This window comes from Melanaphis sacchari, unplaced genomic scaffold (genome assembly GCF_002803265.2).
Source record: "Melanaphis sacchari strain LSU unplaced genomic scaffold, SCAv2.0 Contig2_pilon_pilon, whole genome shotgun sequence".
NCBI lineage: Eukaryota > Metazoa > Arthropoda > Insecta > Hemiptera > Aphididae > Melanaphis > Melanaphis sacchari.
The window spans coordinates 1,496,608-1,517,747 of NW_020271173.1; the positions used below are offsets into that span (position 1 = coordinate 1,496,608).

At 24.2% G+C, this 21,140-nt stretch overlaps 1 protein-coding gene across 3 annotated transcripts; it reads right to left on the minus strand.

The window, feature by feature from the left end:
• Positions 1-1,435: 1,435 nt before the first annotated feature.
• LOC112596032 (autophagy-related protein 13 homolog) lies at positions 1,436-20,148 on the minus strand. 3 transcript variants are annotated; one of them, XM_025341478.1, is made up of 6 exons: positions 19,466-20,147; positions 13,140-13,477; positions 8,876-9,230; positions 2,666-2,846; positions 2,061-2,442; positions 1,436-1,873 (listed from the first exon to the last, which is right to left on the minus strand). In XM_025341478.1, exons 2-6 carry the CDS (start codon positions 13,293-13,295, stop codon positions 1,580-1,582), a joined length of 1,368 nt encoding a protein of 455 aa, XP_025197263.1. In that variant the 5' UTR covers positions 13,296-13,477; positions 19,466-20,147; the 3' UTR covers positions 1,436-1,579. The 3 variants fall into 3 exon arrangements, with proteins under 3 accessions (XP_025197263.1, XP_025197262.1, XP_025197261.1); XM_025341476.1 differs by having other exon boundaries at positions 1,580-1,873; positions 2,052-2,442; positions 19,466-20,148; XM_025341477.1 differs by lacking the exon at positions 19,466-20,147 and having other exon boundaries at positions 2,052-2,442; positions 13,140-13,295.
• Between the last annotated feature and the right edge of the window lie 992 nt (positions 20,149-21,140).

Consider the following 21,140-nt stretch of genomic DNA (forward strand, 5'->3'; position numbering starts at 1 on the left):
AACTGAATCAAAGATAAAAATGTTTGATGAATGTTACATTTTGTAAATATTGGTCTAATACATTGATTAAAAAAACCGTTGAGTCTAAAGACACAAATAAATGTAAACATTCATAATGTGTTATTGGTTAACAATATTCAGAATATTCAGTAACAATTGACTATAATTATAAATAAAACATAAAAAAAAATAAAATAAAAAAAAGACTAAAATTAACAAAAACAATAAGAAACAGGCAACTAATATAAATAAACAATGTTATTCTGTCATTGAACATTTATTATTTTAAAATCTATTAATATTTTATAAATGTGTTTTTTACTTACTTTTCAGTCAAAATAAAACAATGTTTTTTATTAAAAAAATATAATATTAAAAATTGTTATTTTTTTTTTTTAATGCCAACATACATTTTTTATTTCATATTTTGAAACAGAATATTATGCAGAGCATTTCGATACATAAAAATCAGAATTAAAACAAGTAGTCTAGAAGTTATAAGTATTTAAAATGTAGGTGAGTGGAATGGTACAAGAATATACCACAAAATTTTAATCTATTATTACGCTCACCTAACTTTATTATATACTTATAACTTTTAAAGTATTTGTACAAATTTCAATTTATAAATATCGAAATACTTCTAATAATATTTTGCTTTAAAATATGAAACAAAAAAAAAAAATTAAAAATGTATGTTGCCATTCATAAAAGTAAAAACTGTTTTATTTCGACTAGAATGAAACAAAAAATTATTTTAAAAAAAACGTTAATAGATTTTGAAGTAATAAATTTTAGATTAAAGAATGGCCCAGTATCTACATGTAGTTTATGGTCTATAAGTTAAGTATTCTGTTGTTTAATAATTTAGATGTTTGTATTATTGAAGTATTACAGTTGATAATCAATGGTTAAATTACTTAGATAAGAAATTTATGACAACTGAATACATATAAGTAGTGAATAATTAATTTTTAATCTTGACCCTGCATTAATTAAAATAAAATAAAAACCAAATTAAATTTCATGGGAAACAAATAGAAATAATATTATTGAGTATTTTTTGTTATAAAATGTATAAAAGTTGCCTATTAAAAAAAAAAAAGAAAAAGAAAAAGACAAAAAAAGACAAAAAAAAGTTAAATTATTATTATTATTATTTAAGGTAACATTATGAAATAAACAAACAAAATAAATAAAAATTAAAACTAAACCTCATTAAACATAAATGCATAATTTTATTATTTTTATGTTTAACAAAAAGGAGGAACTTTCAGGCCTAAGTGATTTTTAGTGACCACCATACCCTACGCGAGGATAATAAATAATTTATTAATTCATCAATCATTGATCAGTCATTTGCTTAGAAAACAAACAAAACAGTAATGTTTTGGAATTATTTATAACTTTGCTATAACTTTGTTTTATAAAATATTTTTAAAAAAATAGTACATACTCGTACATACATTATAAATATATATGTATATGCATATAAAGTACATATTAATTTTGAGCTTCTTACTCGTTTTGACAGTCAGTCTTGTTACAAACATTACGGAGGGTATGTTTTTCAATTATTTTATTCACTGTCATCATCTTTGTGGCATAAGTCTAATACTACCCTGTCGAATTCTTCCATACGTTCATCAAAACATTTAATTTGTTCAACAATTTCAGACAGGTGGTTGTAGACATTCAAATGATCAGGACGAACTTTTAATGATGGAGCACCAAGAAACTTTTGATAGAAGAGTGCCAATTCAATATTAGGATTTGAATCGGAAAATGCAGCAGGCTTAAATTGTAAAGGATTGTTGTCATAACTACGTCTTCGACAAAAATCTTCAGGCGATTGAGGTTTTACAGACTGGCCCTAAAATTATTAAACAAATATTAGCAATAAAAAAATAGATAACAAAAAATGTATTATTATTCCATTAAAGTATAAGAGACAAATAAACAAACACCAGTAAAAATCAAATACATTATTTAACTTCCCAATGTTAATAAAAAAAAAATACTAAAGTAAAGTTAGTCATTAATTAAATTACCAATTCTACCAAAATAAAATCATTGATGGCCTCATTGCTGGATGTATTCATTGAGTGGTTGAGTTTATTTTTGGTTTCAGTTGAATTGACATTATTAACAATTCCAGTACTCGTCACTACAGCATTGCTTACTACAGAAGTCTTGTTATTTTGGATAGAAGATGTTATTGAATTATTGTTTTCATTAGTCGATTCTTGGACTTTTTGCAATTGATTACTAGATACAGTGTGTGGTAGCCAATGTTCAGCTCGTTTCCTGGGTTTTATGAATGTATCTTTTGGAAACTCAGGAATACGATATAGGTTAAGTTTTTTAACTTTTTCTTCAAGACTATCAGAAAAAGCACCCACAGTCCAATGATCCATGATATATGTTGTTCTAGACTGATCACTAAATATAAAAATAATTTAACATTTAATTATATTAAAATAACAAACAATAGTGAAAATATTAAGCGGACTCCAGAATAGGATATGTTTAAACAATGATTACTAGAATTTTTTTTGAATTTCATCAGCTACAAAAATGATTCATTACATGTGTTCAAAATAATATTTTATCCTGGAAACCACTGAAGAAATGAGAATAAAAAAACAATAAAGAAAAAACATACATCGGAGTTTTGATAATCTGATTGTGTCGTGGGCTATACTCTTTTCGAAAATGATCACTTTTTAACATAATTGGATCTTGTTGAGACGTTAATGTCATAGAGGTACGATAACAAACTGTCACTTGAATGGTCCCGATAGGCATTGACACTTGGCCAATTTGTAATTCTTTATATTCTTTTCCTGTAACACGGTTAAAACAAATCAACATAAATTGATATTTATCATACCTAGTAGCTAGTACATATGATTTTTTTGGCAGCCCTAATTTTCTTTTGTGATATTTTTGTACAAAATATAGTATTATAATAATCATAGAAATAAGTAACTTTTTGTTATATACCTATATTATTGTCTTGAAACGTAAAAATGAAAGCAATTATTCATACGACACGCATATACATAAACTACTTATGAGTTAAAATCGAATAATAGTCAAGAAATGAGTATGGAGACTAGACAATCTTTAGTTGTTAGTACTATTGTGTAACACGACCTCTAAAATCTATGAAAACAAATTTATTGGCAACAATTTGAATGTACTCCGGGTCATGACATTGTCGACTTATATATATATAAAGTATAATATAATTATTAAATTACACGAACTAATATTTATTCCAAACAGTAAAATAATAAAGCTCATTTTTCATTTTTTATATTCATAAAAATTATTCATATATTAAAATACACGGAATAAATAACTAGCAATAAAACTAAGTATAGATCACAATACTACACTGTGGTAAATAAGATCTTGATGCCAATTTTCTTGACTAATACTGATATTCTTAGTAAGATATGATAAACCCCTAAAACATTAAATCAGAACCTATATTTATTTTTATTAAAATTTAATATTTTAATAGATACTATAAAACATTAAACATTATAATCATGTAGTCTTTGGTTATAAATTATAATATTAGCGTAATAGTACTAATATGCAACACAGCAAATTCTTATCGAGAACATGTTATTTATATCATTTAAAATTCACAAGACTCTTGTAAGAATCATGTCATAGACAAAAAAAACATATAACTTATTCCTTGTTTTGTAATGCATACATAATTATTATGCATGCATATCACTAGGAAAAACTATAGATATATTAAACATGCTACAATATTTTTGTTATGTAAATTTTTTCCGTTAAAAATTTTTTTTCAAATCAAAAAGCAACCAAAATACAATTTTTTTTTGAGGATTTTTTTACCAGAAATAAAACTTACGTTATCAGAAAAATTATAGAACCCGTACATTAACAATAAGTTATCGTATACTCGAATAATTAGTGGTGAAGTATTGTTATTGGAAAGTATCCGAAGTATTTATTGATTATTTTAGTGATCTTGAAAAATTAAGTGATATTGTTATTTGTTTGTTAAAAATTATTCTAAATTCAAATTAAATAACTCATAAAGTCATAAACCACATTACGTCAATACGCCACACACAGATTGGTGTATATATTACATAAGTGTTACTAATAGGAAAATATGAGGATTTACATTTTCTTTAAAACTTTAAGAAAAAAATTGAGATACATCGGGTGTGGTTAAATTTTAAGTAAAATTTAAAAAAATATAAATATTCTAGAGAGTTGTGAATAACACAAATTGTATAACGTGTTGATCATGTTTTAAAGAAATTTCAAAACTATTTTAGAAATATATACGATTAAATTTATTATAGCGTTTGCATAAATTAATTGAGAAAGGTTCATAACAGATTAATAGAAAAAAAACAACATGTCATAATAAATGTTACTTAAAACACGGCGTCTGTAAATTATTTGCAACAGAAATTCAATTAAATGGCTATTGGATTTAGAACTTTATCGCATGCAAGTACAATATCTCATCACATTAAGTGTATTATTTATTTCGACTAAAGTTCATGCTTGTGTACATTCTAAAATGACTCTCAAATAAATATATATTTATTATAGCATTGACTTGTATTTTAATTATATTTATCTATGCAATTTGATATTGAATTCTTGTGAAGGAAATCTGGAATAAATTTGATTTAACTAACAAATTATAAGATTAAAAAAGATAGTAACCGATGTATTTTGTACATATTATACATAGTAATCATGTTTTAAGTTAGGTAGGGTAGAAACTAGAAAGAAGCATCTGATCATCTAGGACGCTATAAAATTCAAGTGAAAGTGAAAATGTGTCATCGTAACATTTGATACGATTTGAATACGAATTATTTTCCACGCGTTTTTCGTTAAGTTAGAATTAGAATTAAATCATAATATATAATAGGTACAATATTATAATTTCATGTTATAAGGTACAAAGTTTAAATAAGAAACATCAGTTCGAAGTTCTTTTACTAAATCATGATCATCAGTAACTGTATGGTTTAGATGATACCATCACACAAAAATGTATAGAGGTGTAAAAAAAATCAGTTAAGTTTAACTGAAATGGCATAAAATTGTACTTTTTTATTTTTATTAGTAGGTACATTAATAAAATACATACTATTTAATATTTATTAAATACTTGACATAACTATTTTTTCACAAAATATTTATTTTATCTTATAAATTAAGTAAGGTTTAGTTGTTTTTAAACTTAAACAATGTTAAAATTATACATTTATACATCAAACAATTTGAAACATTTATATAGTTTTTAGTAAGATAAAAACGTTTTGCGATTCATCTAATAAATACTTTAAATTTGCAGCGAAGAAAAAATATGTGATGTAAGTTGTTGAAATACGTTTCGCATCGTTAAGTATTCCGTTTTTATTTAATAGTTTTGTTATACCTAGTTTATTTTAGAAACATTTATTTAAGTATCGCGTGAACTGTTTTATTTTTAATTTATTCATTTACAGATCTAAAACGACTATTCAAAAATATTTAAGCAAATTATACATTTAAACTTTAGATTATAATTTTAAAACTAATCGTTATTCATTTGATTAAGATTATATATGTAAATATATATACATTGTGTGACTGTACCAGGAAAATGTTTATACAGAATACTTTTTTACTCGGCAAAATACTTTTTTATATTACTTAACTACGTAGTAACCGTGTTGTATCTTAACTAATATATATCTGACATTCGTTGGTGTTTAAAGAATTTGTTATTATTTTGAAAAAATTCAACGTAAACAAAATATTCAACATAATTGAAAAATAATTTTATTAAAAATTTAGATTATCACAGATATTTTTAAATATCGTTCATAAACCATTCAATAATTGTCAATAATTAACTACGTCTAAAGTCTAGATGCTACGCAGAAGGTGATTCAGTTTCAAATTATTTTCCATTATTAACATATTTGACTAAACGTTGTATAATCTGTGATTCTGATAAATGAGAGACGGTAGTTTAAACTAGAAAAATGTTATAATTTATTATAACAAAGACGGATAGTTTTAGAATGTAAAATAACACTGCGGTGTACATAAAACAACATAAACAAAATAGTTAACTCTGCTACTAATTATAATATACAATAAATAATTGCTTAAAATTGTCACACATCCGATCACTCTAAGAAACCAATTTAGAGCAAATGACTTACCCACAAAAAATATCCATACATTAAATTTGGTTTAAAATGATTTAAAGACGGGATAAAATGTTATCATATAATATATTTTTAATAACAGAACGTGTCATATAAATATACAATATAGTGCCTAATAAAGCAATAAATAATAATATATTATTGTCAATAATATTCATGGTAGTTTTCATTTGAATGTTTAAACGCATAACAGGAATCACTAATATTGCCATACCAGTTTTCATCACTATAATATTATTATCACGTTCATGGTTCACAAACAAACTGTACTATTAGTCATAATTCATAATATTTAAGCGGAATGTGTTCTTTGAAACTATAATAAGTGCCAGTATAGCTTAATAGTTACTCTTATTAATATTTCAAATGTAAAAAAAAAACGGGAAAAACCTTGTTTTTTTATTCATGTCATAATTATTAAGCATCTTATTGATAATCATACAATCAAAATATAAAATATAAAGAAAATAATACTAAAAATAAAAAATTCATTATGGTAATGTTATAAATAGGCTATATATTTTAAGTTTCCCAATATAAGGCTGTGTCGACAATTTTTTATTATTTTGTGAACAACTTGACGGAAATGGTAATTGCTATTACGTATCGACAGAAAATGAACTGATTTTTAAGGTATCCCCTCCCCAAGGTTAATCCCCATTCAAGTATATTATCTGTATACTGTCCTACTTTTTCCGTTTTAAATAACAAAAAATTACTCGTTCGAATTCTAATGTTGAAACTTCAACATTTTCGAAAATTAACTTCTAAACAATATAAAGTTTTTTACTTTATACTAATTTTTACTCTTTCCAAGCTTTTCAAATCAAGACAACATTACCATATTTGAAGAACAATAACTTGTACCAATCATAAGTGTCTAACAACATACTTAATTATTATTTTTTAATATATGTATACATTATTGAATGAAACTGTCATGAAATATTTCAGTTTTAGTCATATCTAATTAAATCATAATATACAAATATAATATAGATGCAATAATAATTGAAAGGATTGATCTCCCGCCCCCAAGTCGCTATTGTACCAAAATTAAAATTACTACCTATAATAAATTGTAACGCTAATGAAATTTATTAGGTAATTATCTACATGTTTGTTTTGGTTAAACTTTTAGTAGGTACGTATATATGATAGGAAGAAAATTGGAAATTAAGTAGACAATTACTCAATTAAACTGTTTTTAACAATAAAAAATAAATTAAATAAAAACTAAATTTGAAGACAAAAGTTACTTATGATTATAAATCCTAATAAATTAATTAATTTTACTAGCACTGAGTTACAAAAATTGTTTAAAACTTTATTCTAGCATTACACATGTTACTAAATAATAATTATAATATATAGCTATGTGTTAAAATCCGTAATGTAATGCATGAAAGAACAAAAAAATTGTTGAGAAAATAAATATTATGATGTTCTCAAAATGGCTAATGTTAAAACATTGACCAAAACAAATGAAAAATCAATAAAACATTTCTTAAAATTTTTACTTAAAAATGACATTGACCCATCTTAAAAAGCCAAAGAATTAAGAATTATTCTTGACCCTCAGTGTATAATACTACTATACATTTGTACAAAAATTAAAAATTAACATTTTTCAAGGTAATCAAAAAAACCAAACACTGTACACGATTATAAATGAAGATCTATCCAGAATCGAAATTTTGAATTAATTAAAAATTATAAATGTATAATAATAAAACATTAATTATGTAAATTTAGAAATGAGCTGAATAAACACACACATGGACTCTAGTTTACACCTGTACTGGAGTACTTTATTGTGTTAACTTTTTTAAGTTATTAAAATTTAAAATAATTAATGAAATCATTAATTATCAAACAAAAATATATTATGAGTGTTATTTATTTAATTTGATATGTTTTGACATAAATCCATTAAGTTTGTCTTATAGAACTTTTAATAAGAATTATCATTATTATACTTGGTCACAACCGTTCTTTTTTTCACAAATATTGCTAACAATCTATGATAAATTATATATTAATTATTACTAATTACACATTTACATTCATTATAAATAATATTATTTTTCTTCATATAATCTAATAAATAATGATTTAATACATTTAATTCACTAAACTTTAAATTTTTTTTTTTTTATAAATATATATTTATTGTCAAATTGAGATTCAAATCCAAATCACCAAATTATTAAGTTTATAAGTCAAAAGGTTCTACTACCTAACTATTAGACTCCAAACTATCAATAAAAGGGCCTCTAAGGAATTTAACATATTAAGAACTTAATTATGAACTATTAATGTATAAAATTAAATAACAATTATGAATAATATAAATAAATAAAAAAAATTTTTAAGTGTCCAAACAAATTATAAAAATAAAAACATTATATTATGTATATCTAAACAATAAATATTAACTTATAAGTTAATTTTAATTTTTTTTTTTTTTAAGAATTTTATATAGAATATCATCATAATATAATTAAAATAAATAAATAGCTGTGAAAATTATGAAATAAAAGTGTTTAAGATACAAAGATTGTGAATCTAAATAAAATGTACACAATAAAATAATTCTGCACCAGCTAGGATATACAAGATCTTAGTTTACTTACCAAGAGTATGAACTTGAGGTTCTCCAGCATAAATCCGATGATGAATTTGAAAAGAATCATTTGATTGTTGCCTAGAGTATCGATATGCTGGTATTACTCGAGAAACTGACACTAATGATTTTAATAAAATTCCTAATCTGTTATATAGAGTATAAACTAAGTGTCGAGAACAAAAGGGATCAAAGGCACTTTCAGCTATTAAACCAATACTCCATGTTTCTAATGTCATCATATCTCCATCAACAGTTTTCAAAAATATTTCAACACATAAAGGAACAGAGTCTTCAAGTCCATTGCTTAACGCTAGTTTTGTTTCGGTGATTACGTCTGGGATTTCTTTTATTGCAACATTCATCTGAAACAGAACATTTAAAAATAATTATTAGTACTAACAAATTAATACTTAGCATTTCTAAAATATTTATATGGTTTTGTAATATACTTATTAATCTGGTTACTAATTATTAACTTTGGCATACATTACCAATTTGTTATAACTTTCAGAATATTTTAATTAGTTTTAAATTTTAAAAATTGAAGACATTTTACTCAAAATATATATACATAAATGAAGAATAGATAAATAATTTGTTTTTAGTTAGTGAATTTTTTTTATAAAGATATTATGATTTCTCTGTAGCATAAAGCATCAATTAACAATCCAAACATAATAGACATCTAAACGCGGCATCACAATGCAGTGCTATTTCAGTTTTAAATAATTGCAGGGAAACTATACTTCAAGATTGCTATCTTATTTATGGAAACAAATCATTTGAACTTTAATAACTCATTATGATAATCATAACTTCTCATACTAAATAAAAATCAGTCAAAATATTAAAATTTAATTTTTTATGGACATTTTAATACATTTTAATTTTTTATTAAAGTAACATTTCAAAAGCTGTTGTTATTATTAAAGAAATACAAAGGATCTATTAAATTTAATATTTACATACTTTTAATCAGTTCTCTAAAATTTTTAATAATTATTATCTTTAGATTTTAAACATTTTATTTGTTAATAAAAACTACTATGATAATATTCTGGTTATCCAATTTAAATATAATTGCTACGTTTTCTATCTTATAATGTCAATATAAAATTTTATATAAACAATTTTTTTTTTTTTTAATAATAATAATATAATTATAACAAAGTACATTCCATACAATAGTGAACTTGTTTTCAAGGCTTTTATCTTGCTCAACAGGATTTAATCAACTAGATAAAATTATGTACATTAAAACACTAAAAAGCAAAAGAAATCAAGTTCCAGTTTATATCACACATTTTTTAATAAATAAATAATATAATATTACTTAAATTAATATGAAGATACTTAATTAATATTCAAAAGAACTACTAGATTTTTTTTTTTTTAATTTTTGATTAAAATAAAAATATAATATTATGTAGTATATTATGATACAATAATTTTAAGTATAATGTAGAGTAAATGTATTAAAAAAAGAATTTAACATAACACAAGTTATTATTTATTATAAGTTGCTTAAGTGAATTATATTTTTTTAAATGTTTTCTATGTATACAATCATTGCTATAATAATTGGATACAGAAATATAATGTTTAATATAATATATTATATCAAATAATATTTAAGAAATTATTAAGTGAAATATTCCAAAATTAAGTTAATAATTTCATAGCAATAATTAAATTTTGGAAAACAGCTCTGCATGTTTTTATATATAAATTATATAGACGCAGATTAATTCAGTAGTTTTTTTGTTTTTAAAATAGTTTTAAAAAAAAAACTTCAAATGGGTACATGTAATTTATTTTTTTTACCATTCACGACTACTCTTAAAACATAATTATAATATTTACTCAGTTTATCAGCAGTTCTTAAGTGTCAAGACTTAAATGCTTAAATATTCTGTTAACTACCTTTTACTTGTTTTTAATTTATTGATTTTAATTTTTAGTATATTAAACTAAAAAATACTTGCCTTATTATACTAGTCATCTAGGCAAATATACAAATTAAGTAGGTAATTGTAATTCTCAAATGCTTATAAAATGATTATTTATTTAATGATTTTATGGTCAGATAACTATAACTTATAATAATCAAGATAATTAATAATTTTAGTAAATATAATGCTAACAAGAGGATTAAATAATTAAGATTATTTTAATCTAAAATAAAATACTTAAATTATTAAATAAAAACTAAAAGTGTGTTTAAATTATTCTAATATAAGTGTAGAAAATGTTTTAAACATATTACAATGCTTAAAAAATGGGTATGTTATATAAAATAGACTACACAGTACTAGTATCATACATTCATATAATAGTTAATTGTAGTTGTAGAAAATAGTTATACAGATAGTGCAAGTAGGTTAGTAGAACAGTATAACAATTTACTGTAATAGATAATAACCCAGCCACCTTGTAATATTATTATTTATTATATAAGGGATATTAATTTAAATTAGGGAACTACTCATTTATTTTAAAATAACTTGAGTGAATAAAATAGACATAATGATTATATATTAAATCAGTGATTTAAATTGTCTTTTAATCAAAATGAGCTTATTAATTTGGTACGAGTTTTCAAGAATGGTTGTCAAATGTTCGTTATATCATACTATGTTTAATTTTTTTAATTAATTATTGAATTCAACTAGATTGTAAATTTTTTACGCATAAAGACCAGCAGTTATTAGATATTAAGTAAATAGTGTTAAATAAACTCATGTAGTAATTCAACTAGTACTATTGCTTGGCTATTTATATTATAGTTCAATATAAATATTTTAAAGATTAGTATTTGTGTTCAGTAAGTAAAATAATTTTCTATTTTAGCAATATTGACTTCTAAGACTTATAATAATTTAATATAATAATAATTATTTCATTTTTTTTTTTTTTTTTTAATTTATCATTTATAGAAAAAATTGTATCAGATTTTAGTTTTAATAAATATAGGTACACTAACTTTATTTTTATGCACTTCAAAATAACCAGACCTAACTTAAAAAGTGAAAAAATTCTATTAAAGGTAATTATATTTAATTTATTACTGACCTTTATTCACCAATAGTTAATATTTTTAGATATTATTTTGCATATTTTCAAAGTGTTTGATTAAATTTAACATTTTATTATGATAAGAAAAAACAATTTTAATGAATATTATTTTTTAAGTAATTAAAGAAAAAAGTTAATCAACAGCTTAAATTAAAAGAACAACAAATAATAGGCTATCCATGTTAATTAGTCATACATGATTTATGCGTTAACTAATTACATTTAAATACAGAACATTATCTAATCAGTTGTTATTGTTTATTATCTAACCATTTTAAATTGTTAACTCTATTTTTTTTATATATTTTTAAATTTTAGTAACCTTTCATATTATAATATATTAAAGTAACAGTGTTTTAATGCTTAATAAAATAATTAAATGTATATTATATTATGAAGGGAATTACAATGTAAGATCCCTATTTTCATATATTAAGCATAATGAATAAACTGATTTTAAAAATATTTTTTATAATAATTGATAAGAATTAGTTAAAAAGCCCAATGGATTTTATTATGTATGACTTAAGTTTTTATTTAAAACTATTTGATAAAAAATACATATTTTATAGATAATTAAATTCTAAACTTTTCCTGTCTAAAAGAATATATCAAATATAATGTTATACCTAAACATATATTAACAGATATAATTTGAGAAGAATTAGTTTCACAATAAAATAATCTATCAAATATAATTTTTTGTTATCACTAGGATAAGATAAAGATATGATTTTACCTAAAACATAAAAGAATTATAATTATTAAATTATTGCATATATTTTGTTAAGCTTTTTGGATTAAGTGTTGATATTGGGTGAATTATTTTCATACGCGTCTTATGTCAAAAATAAATATAACCTCATACATGCTTATTGTAAATTAAATATTAAAAATTGTTTGTATAAGAATAAAGTTAAAAAAAGTTCTTCAGGATACCTTAGTGAATTTACCTTCAACTATATGGACACATTTTAGTATTTTAACTCATAACTTAATTAAAATACATACTTACTTGAAAAAAAGTTACCTATTAGATATTAGATAACAAATGACTACATTTTTATTAATTTCTAGGTTTATTCTATTCAAAAAATGTTTACTTAATTAACTAAATTTTTTGAAGTTTTAATAAAAATATTTATCTCACATTAATTAAATTTATTTTATATTAAATGATTTTTAATAATACTAACCGAACTATTCTGATTTGTACAATAAGTATGTAATTTTTCACCCATTCTTGATTGAACAATTATTTGAGCTGATTTCATAGTCATAAGTTTAGTTAGCTGTTCCATTTCTTGCTTTTCTTTTTCAGCTGATTCAGTTAATGTTCGTGTATCCACCATTGTGATTTTTTATTCTTAAGTAATGATAGAAAAAAAACTTTAAATTGAACTATAATCACTTATTTAACACCAATTAAATATAAAATTAACACATAGACACACTATTAATAATTTTGAACATTTAAATTGTCTTTGTCTTAAAATTATTAGTTGTGTCTGCTTTTCCTGCATTTTGCAATGATCTGAAACATTTAAATTCATATTAATATATTTTAAACCTTTTTATATGTAGGTATAGAAATTGATAACATCAGTGGCATATTAATTTTTTTTTTTTCTATAACGATTCCTCATTGTAATAAAATAGTTCAATAACTTCAATATAAATCAGAGAAGCCTATACCTTTTTTTTTTTTTAGTAAATATTAACTAAGTAGCCTACACAGAGATTTTTTTGGGAAAGTTTTTGATTTTCTAATAATCAATTTTTAACTTTTGTACATTTTATATAATACTTACATTATTTATGTTGTCTATCTATATAGAATAAACATAATTTTTAGAGTAACCATAAAATCATTATGGATCTGACACAACTACTAAGTATTTTCAATCTTTTATAACTAATTTTTATATTTAATATCATGATATAGGTTTTAAAATTAACCACTATATAACAACAGATTGAGAGAAGTATTTTATTTGATAACAAATTTGTTTTTGTACACATATGCTTTATCAATTTATATTAGTACACTTTTTATACAAAACACCTTTCATTATTACTTATTACCAACGATTATGGTAGATATAATTTAAAAATAAATCATATATATTGCAAAATCTTTAGGAAGTGAAAAAAAAGTTGATTGATTATAATTTGATAGTATTGACGTAACAGCCAAGTTCAAAGAGAAGTTAATTAACCTTAAAGACTTATTTATCTTAAATAAAATATTATAATTAGTATACAATGTATAATATAGGTATCTATTCTTAATAGGTGAACAACATGTTTATGTCATACCAAATACCAATTATCAATATAATATACATATATTTATGGTATTTATTTCAAAATATTTAGTAGGTAGTTATACAATTTTACATTCTTTTTAATAACTAAATTAAACCTTAATGTTTTGTTAAATTGGTCATTTTTAGTTGATTTAACAGCACTAAAAATATTTAATTGAAAAGTTATTTTATTTGATTAATGTAAATTAATTTAAAAATAGTAAAAAATTATTTAATTATATTCTAAAAACTGTTGGGATTCATACATAATTAGGTTAAACTATATTTTTGTTATACAATTTGAATTATCCTGTAACATTAATAGATAAGAAGATTGATTTTCATAAAAAGATGACTTAGGTCGGCAACTGGCGCGTCTATTTTATATAGCCCGTTTGATAAAATTAAATTTCATATTATATAACTATACGTATAACAAAATTTCAAACATATTCAATAAAAATAATTTAACTGCACATTTTATTTAACCAGTCATGATAAAATATAACATTATGTGTGTAGTATAGTGTATGCTATTTTTTGTTAATATACTGAGAAGTATATAAATGAACTTAACATAAAACTACAAGGTAAATATCTACTTATTCCTGATATGTGGTCTCATATTAAATCGCTTTAAACTAAGTTAAAACTTTTACGGTCTCATATTGAAATAAATGAACTAACACATTTTCCAGTATGTATAAGTCTGTTTGAATCGTCGAAATTTTCATTTTTAACAGTTAAGTTTGTTAAAAGTATTTCTTCACTTCAACATGAATTTAGTAAACGCTTTCAAGATCTTTAACAATTTTCATAGTATTTAACAATACTCTTAAATACATTTAATATAAATATTAATGAAGTTAGTATTGATCTTCAAATGGAAATGATAGATTTACAATCACAAGATACTCTTAAAAATTCATTTAAACTTTCACCTTCGCTGTTTTTAGCTGAACTCCCTTTAGAATTTACAAACATAAAAATGATAGGTAGTTGCAAAATACTTAAGCATGTTTGAATCAATGTAAGTATGTGGACAGGCTTTTTCTCACATGAAAAAAATTAAAAACCCACTTCGGTCATGATTGATTGGTGACCACCTCCCATCATTTAATAGAGCTGGCAGAAGTTATTTTGATGTAATAATTGAAAAAAATCGTGAGCAAAATCCAACAGCAAAAATTGCATTAAATATATTTTCATACAGTTATAATATCCATACTATTATAAAACATAATTTTATTTTATTTAATATCAAAATTGTATTCTTAAAAATTTCAAATTAAATAAATATATCAGAATTTTTTTCTTCATAATAAGTAAATAATAAAGGTATGAAATTTTTATTTTTGTATGGCCTGCGAAACTTTTTACGTTTGTGAATGTGACCCGAGACTTCAAAAAAGTTGCGGCCACTGACTTAGACTAATAGACTCATTAATTTTACCCTAGTAATTTGACTTCTCTATTTATTTAATTTTAAATACCTACTTCATTAAAATGTAAATTTATGTTTAAAACTAAAAGATAATAATAAAAAGCTATAAATATATTTTTTTAACCTATTAATATATAATTATTATTATTATTATTTATGTCAAGTATGTCAAACTCGAAGTATCAAGTGGGCCAAATATATTGAATAGTTTACTATGGCCCACACTTAAAAATTTAACGAAGTAATAAATTTTTTATACAAATTTTTCAATTTTATTCTTTACATTTATGAACACAGCAAATACAACTAAATTAAAAAAAGGTTAGCTTATCAAAATATAAGATAGTATATTAATGTATACCAAATAAACCATTCTCTAAGAATCCAAGATAGTTAAGACACGGCATTAATATTTTATTATTATATTTTTTTTATCCATTAATATTGGTAGTCGGAGCCACAAAAAAATGAGTTGAGGACATGCTTGATTTATGTCCTATACTCAGTCTCAAACAAGAATAACCTCTCACGGCAACTGATTTTCATTTGATTTGATTAGACCACAACCATTGATTAAATTAGTTTATGTTATTAGCTTTTTTTTTTCCGAAGATCAGCCACGACCAAAAAATTGCCGTGTTTATCTTAGCTAAAATACAAGTTAGGTAGTTGTTAATATGGTAAACCAATGCTTCAGAAAATGAGGCACTTTGGATTAGCCACAACCACTGCTACTGAGAGTATTTTAATTTGACAAAAAGTATAAAAGGTAATATATTTAGTTTAATTTAATTAATATATCCTATGAGGTTTCAACATAATATTAAAAATAAACTTAACTTCATAAACATTTTTAAGTTATTAAATTTATAATGGATAGATATATTAACTAATTTATATTTAAAGATAATATATAGATATAGAATTTGGTATGTTGTTACTTAAAAGATAATTATTAACAAATAGGATTGGAACGTTTTGAAATTACTTCAAACTAAATTTGATCACCAAAAAAACTGAACAACAAATAATACTAGGTATATCATAGCTGTAAAATAAAGCATCATAAGTATTCAGAAAATGTACTCAAAAAATGTCTAACCCAACCTATCCGGAATTTATTTAGATACCTATTATAAAATAAAAATTAACTTGCATGCATTTGTATATTTTTCAAATGAATATGGCCACGTTTACTTGTGTAAAAAAAGAATTTTTATTGTTCATTGTAATTATTTGTACCTATACATTTTTTATTAATTAGTATATACCCAAAATTAAACTTAGTACAAATTGTTATAGATATACCTACTATAAATTTTATGATAAAAAAAAAAAAAAAACTAAACTTATAATACATATTAGGTACCTTTTATGCGAGCTTTTATGGTTTATAATAATAATTATGTATTAAACTTCAATCAACATTGAAAAATCAAAATTTCTTATTGAATTTTACTCATATCTATAAAACCATTTTTTCTTTCATTCAAATATTTAATTTTATAGAAACCTTTAAAATTAGAGTTAATAAATGCAATCCTTGAAACACTGTACATAATAGCATATATTTCAGTTTTACATTTTTATAAAATATTAATCATCAATGGTAGTTTTTATAATTATCTATATATATATATATATTAAAAACTATAAAAATATGATACAATTTATCATATTTGCAATATCTTAAGTATTTAACTTACTTTAAATTAAACACTATATTGTGTATATATATATATATATATGTATCTAATATTTTATCTATTATATAATAAATCTAACATTTACATGCCGAAAAACTTGCTATATTTTATTACTTATAATATTTATATATAAATAATACTCACTTTCTCTAAACTCAGCTTATATTAATTCCATAGTCAATATTTTTCTATGATTTTCTAATTAGGTAATTTCTCAAATTATAGTTTAATATCGATAAATAGTTTCAGTCAACTAGCCAACCTATTCACTCCCTCCAAAATATATCCATTATTCTAGTTTATTATGAACATAGTTTTTAGATTTATACAAAGAAAAAAATGTGATTAAAACTTGTTTAGTTTTTATTCTATATCATTTAGACTAGGTACCTATGTATAATATTAATGGCTTAAGAACTTAATTGAAACTAATAATTACAATATAATTAGTATTATAAAAGTAATAAAACTATCTAGGTTAGATACCTACCTATTTAATATTGATAAAAAAGTTTCTACTTACTTAAAGTTATTTCTTTATTTTATAAATTTTGATTTTTTTTTTTTAAGTTTACAGACAAATTTTTTTAAATTTATGAAAGTAAATATTTAAAAGTGATACATGATTTTTAATCTATAAAATATCAGCATAAAATTATTATAATATATATTATGCATTCATACAAGGTCACAGCTGTGAAAATATAGTTACCTACCTACCTATTTATATATCATGAACAAGGTTATATACAGCTTGATATAGGTAGCTGTTAATTTAGTGATTAAATCATAACAATGGTTCCTTCATTTTTATAACTTAATTCCTAAAAGAACTTGGAAATAAATATCAAGTATAGGCAAATTTCATAATCAAAAATACTTACAATAAAAGTAATAACATAAAATTCAAATATGTTTGAATTCTAAGTATGAATAAAATATACATAAGAAATACATAAATTACTACCAAGTGCTTAATACTAATCACATTTACATTTTATTTTTCATTATACATGAAAAGTGAGTTAAGACTTTAGACACATAAAGCATGAATATTTTTGAGACTACCTACCTACCTTTCAAAAATATTTCTTCCAAATTATTCAAGCAGTTGTATCTTTTTAGTTTTTTATTAAATAGGAGTTATAAATAGGTTTCTTTTAATATCAAGTAACTAGATATTTCGAATAAGCTAAAAAGTTGTATAATTATCTACCACCGAATTCTTTTTTTCATCAAGCTAATAGAGATTAAGTTTATATTATCAAATATAAAATAACAAATTATATCATGATAAGTATTTTGGACAAATGACTAAGTTTAAAATATTCCAAGCAAACCGGTATTAAAAAATAGTTAATTAACAACTATAGTTTACAGTGTTTAAACCAACTAACCTAAATATCACAAGCTAATATCAATTTAAAAAGTAATGATAGAATGAAAGTAGGTAGGTATTGTATTGTCATTCAACAGAACTACGTAGGTAGTCGTGATATCAGCTGTGCTGTATTATGTATAGATTTAAAAAATGCATTGAACACAACATGTTGTGCAATACAAGTACTATCCAATGGAATGCAAGTATTCTAGGTATTATACTCGGTATTATATTTTATGCCAATGTAAATAATGTAGGTAAACATTATACAACCATGATTTTAACTTTAACTAATTTACTCGCTAATTTATGATACTAAAACTTTTTATCAATACTAACTACCTATTTAACTTATTTCAAAGTGTTTTAAACACAATGAATTGGAATCAATACTCCAAAGAATTTATATTATGATGGATATGATTTTTAAATTTGTGTAGGTACAATTAAAATGCATATAGTCAACATTCAAGACCCTTCAAAGTTATATTATAGTCTTAGGAATTTCTTATTCTAGAGTAAAACATTCACCAGACATGTGGGTAGGCATCTACCTACCTACCATCTGTTTTTTTTAAGATTATTTCAGCTTACACCATCAAAGTAGGTAGATAGATACAGATACTTTTACAGCATAGGTATATAGATACGATAAGACAAAATTTAAGGGTAGTTTACTCACTCATTGACGTGTTTTGTATAATATTATTATTATTGTAAGGTACGCCACCGAACCAAAAGGGGTACGACGAGAACGACGATTGGCTTTTTGGCGCCACGACTATCGACGACACGCACGCAAACCATGTAGACGGCGGTCGAACGATCAAACGACAGCAGCCTGCTGTAGAGTACACTCGCACTCGACAACACAAAAACACTTTCGGCAGCGGAAGCGTGTGAACGTGAATTTGACCGCGAGTCGAACGGAAATAATTTTACAGACAAAACGTCACACCGAGCTGCGCACACTTATTAACGTTCAGACGGTATCGTGTACGTGCGTAAACAGTTGTTTAATCTTAACGTGCATGTGGATTTACGCGGTATCTTTGCTGAACAACGGTGGTGTTCTATAATCCGTACGATATTAAATATGGATATCCTTGTCGAACTCGTGGCTGATGTCACTCGCGTTATCACGAATACGATTATTGTTATTATTATTCCCGCGTCGTATTGAGGTATGTTCGTCGGATTTCGATTTTTATTTTTAGACGATAATAGGTAATAATAATAACCGATAGATATAGTATTAATGTAAATTCGATTACAATGTTCGCGCAGACGGGCGGCGACGGACGAGGTCTAGACGGTCGTGGAAAACACGCTCGTTTGCGCTATCGTCGTCGATACAGACGTACAGTATGTACATTACATGCGGATAACCTAAGTGCGCGCGTCACTGGTGGGGGGTGTATCGGTGTACGGTTACGTGTCGATGGCAGTGGCGCGGGATCGGGGAACCCTAGTCAGCCGACGGGGCGGAGCATGGAGGCGAAAAAAAGGAGGAAAATATAATAGTAATATTGGCCAGCGCGACGGGCGGATCCGCAGCCGAGTGTGTGACGTGGTGCACGCCGTCGGCATGTGGAATTCCGCGCGAGCCGCAGACGATCACACGGTCCTCCAATCGGTGGTCGTTACGTCACGCGGTAAACATATTTTCGCGCTCGGTGGTCAATGGTCTTCGGTCACGAACTCGAGCAACGATTGTCGAAGTGTCGGCACGACTACCGCTGCAGTGTTGCACGGCTAATAAACAGCTTGCTTGTCGTTCGAGTATTTGAGTTGACCACGAGGCCGATTGGTATTTACTATTTGCCATTTGGTATTCACTATTTCAGCGGTCGCCGGTCACACGCCGGTCGAGCTACATAATAATATGGTATTATAGTTGACAGTTGTTACTTGTTAAATCGTAGTACATACGGTATACACGAACAGCACATGCGTTACTCGATTGTAAGTTTATACTTAATTCGTTATTACGATTAAGTAGATACAATAGATACATAATACATAAATTTATGCGTGTTGTCAAGGCCATAATTCTAATTTTTGCGCCCGATGCACTTTTAAAATGTTAATTGTTGTTGAATAAACACAAGTAAGAAGTACGTATAAAGCGTTTCTTTTATTTTGTAGAATTTCATAATTAAAATAAGTAAAATTCCTAGCACGACTCGTGCATGTAGCATGTTTATACCGGTATTGGTTATATTCTTACATCATTTACAAAAAAAATAAATAATTTTACCTACTTTTTATATTTCTACATCTAAAATGGGAAAATACCTATCAAGTAGACAATTTATTGTAATATTTGAATTGGTACGTAAAAAATTATATTTACG

Bases quoted from the DNA above. Each gene is read 5' to 3' on its own strand.
- LOC112596032 (XM_025341477.1), bottom strand. From the start codon at position 13,295: ATGGTGGATACACGAACATTAACTGAATCAGCTGAAAAAGAAAAGCAA. The intron at 2,443-2,665 runs GTATGTTTTTTC...TTTTATATTTAG, and splicing joins CAGATTATCAAAACTCCGAT to TGATCAGTCTAGAACAACAT. The intron at 1,874-2,051 runs GTAATTTAATTA...TAATAATTTTAG, and splicing joins ATTTTATTTTGGTAGAATTG to GGCCAGTCTGTAAAACCTCA.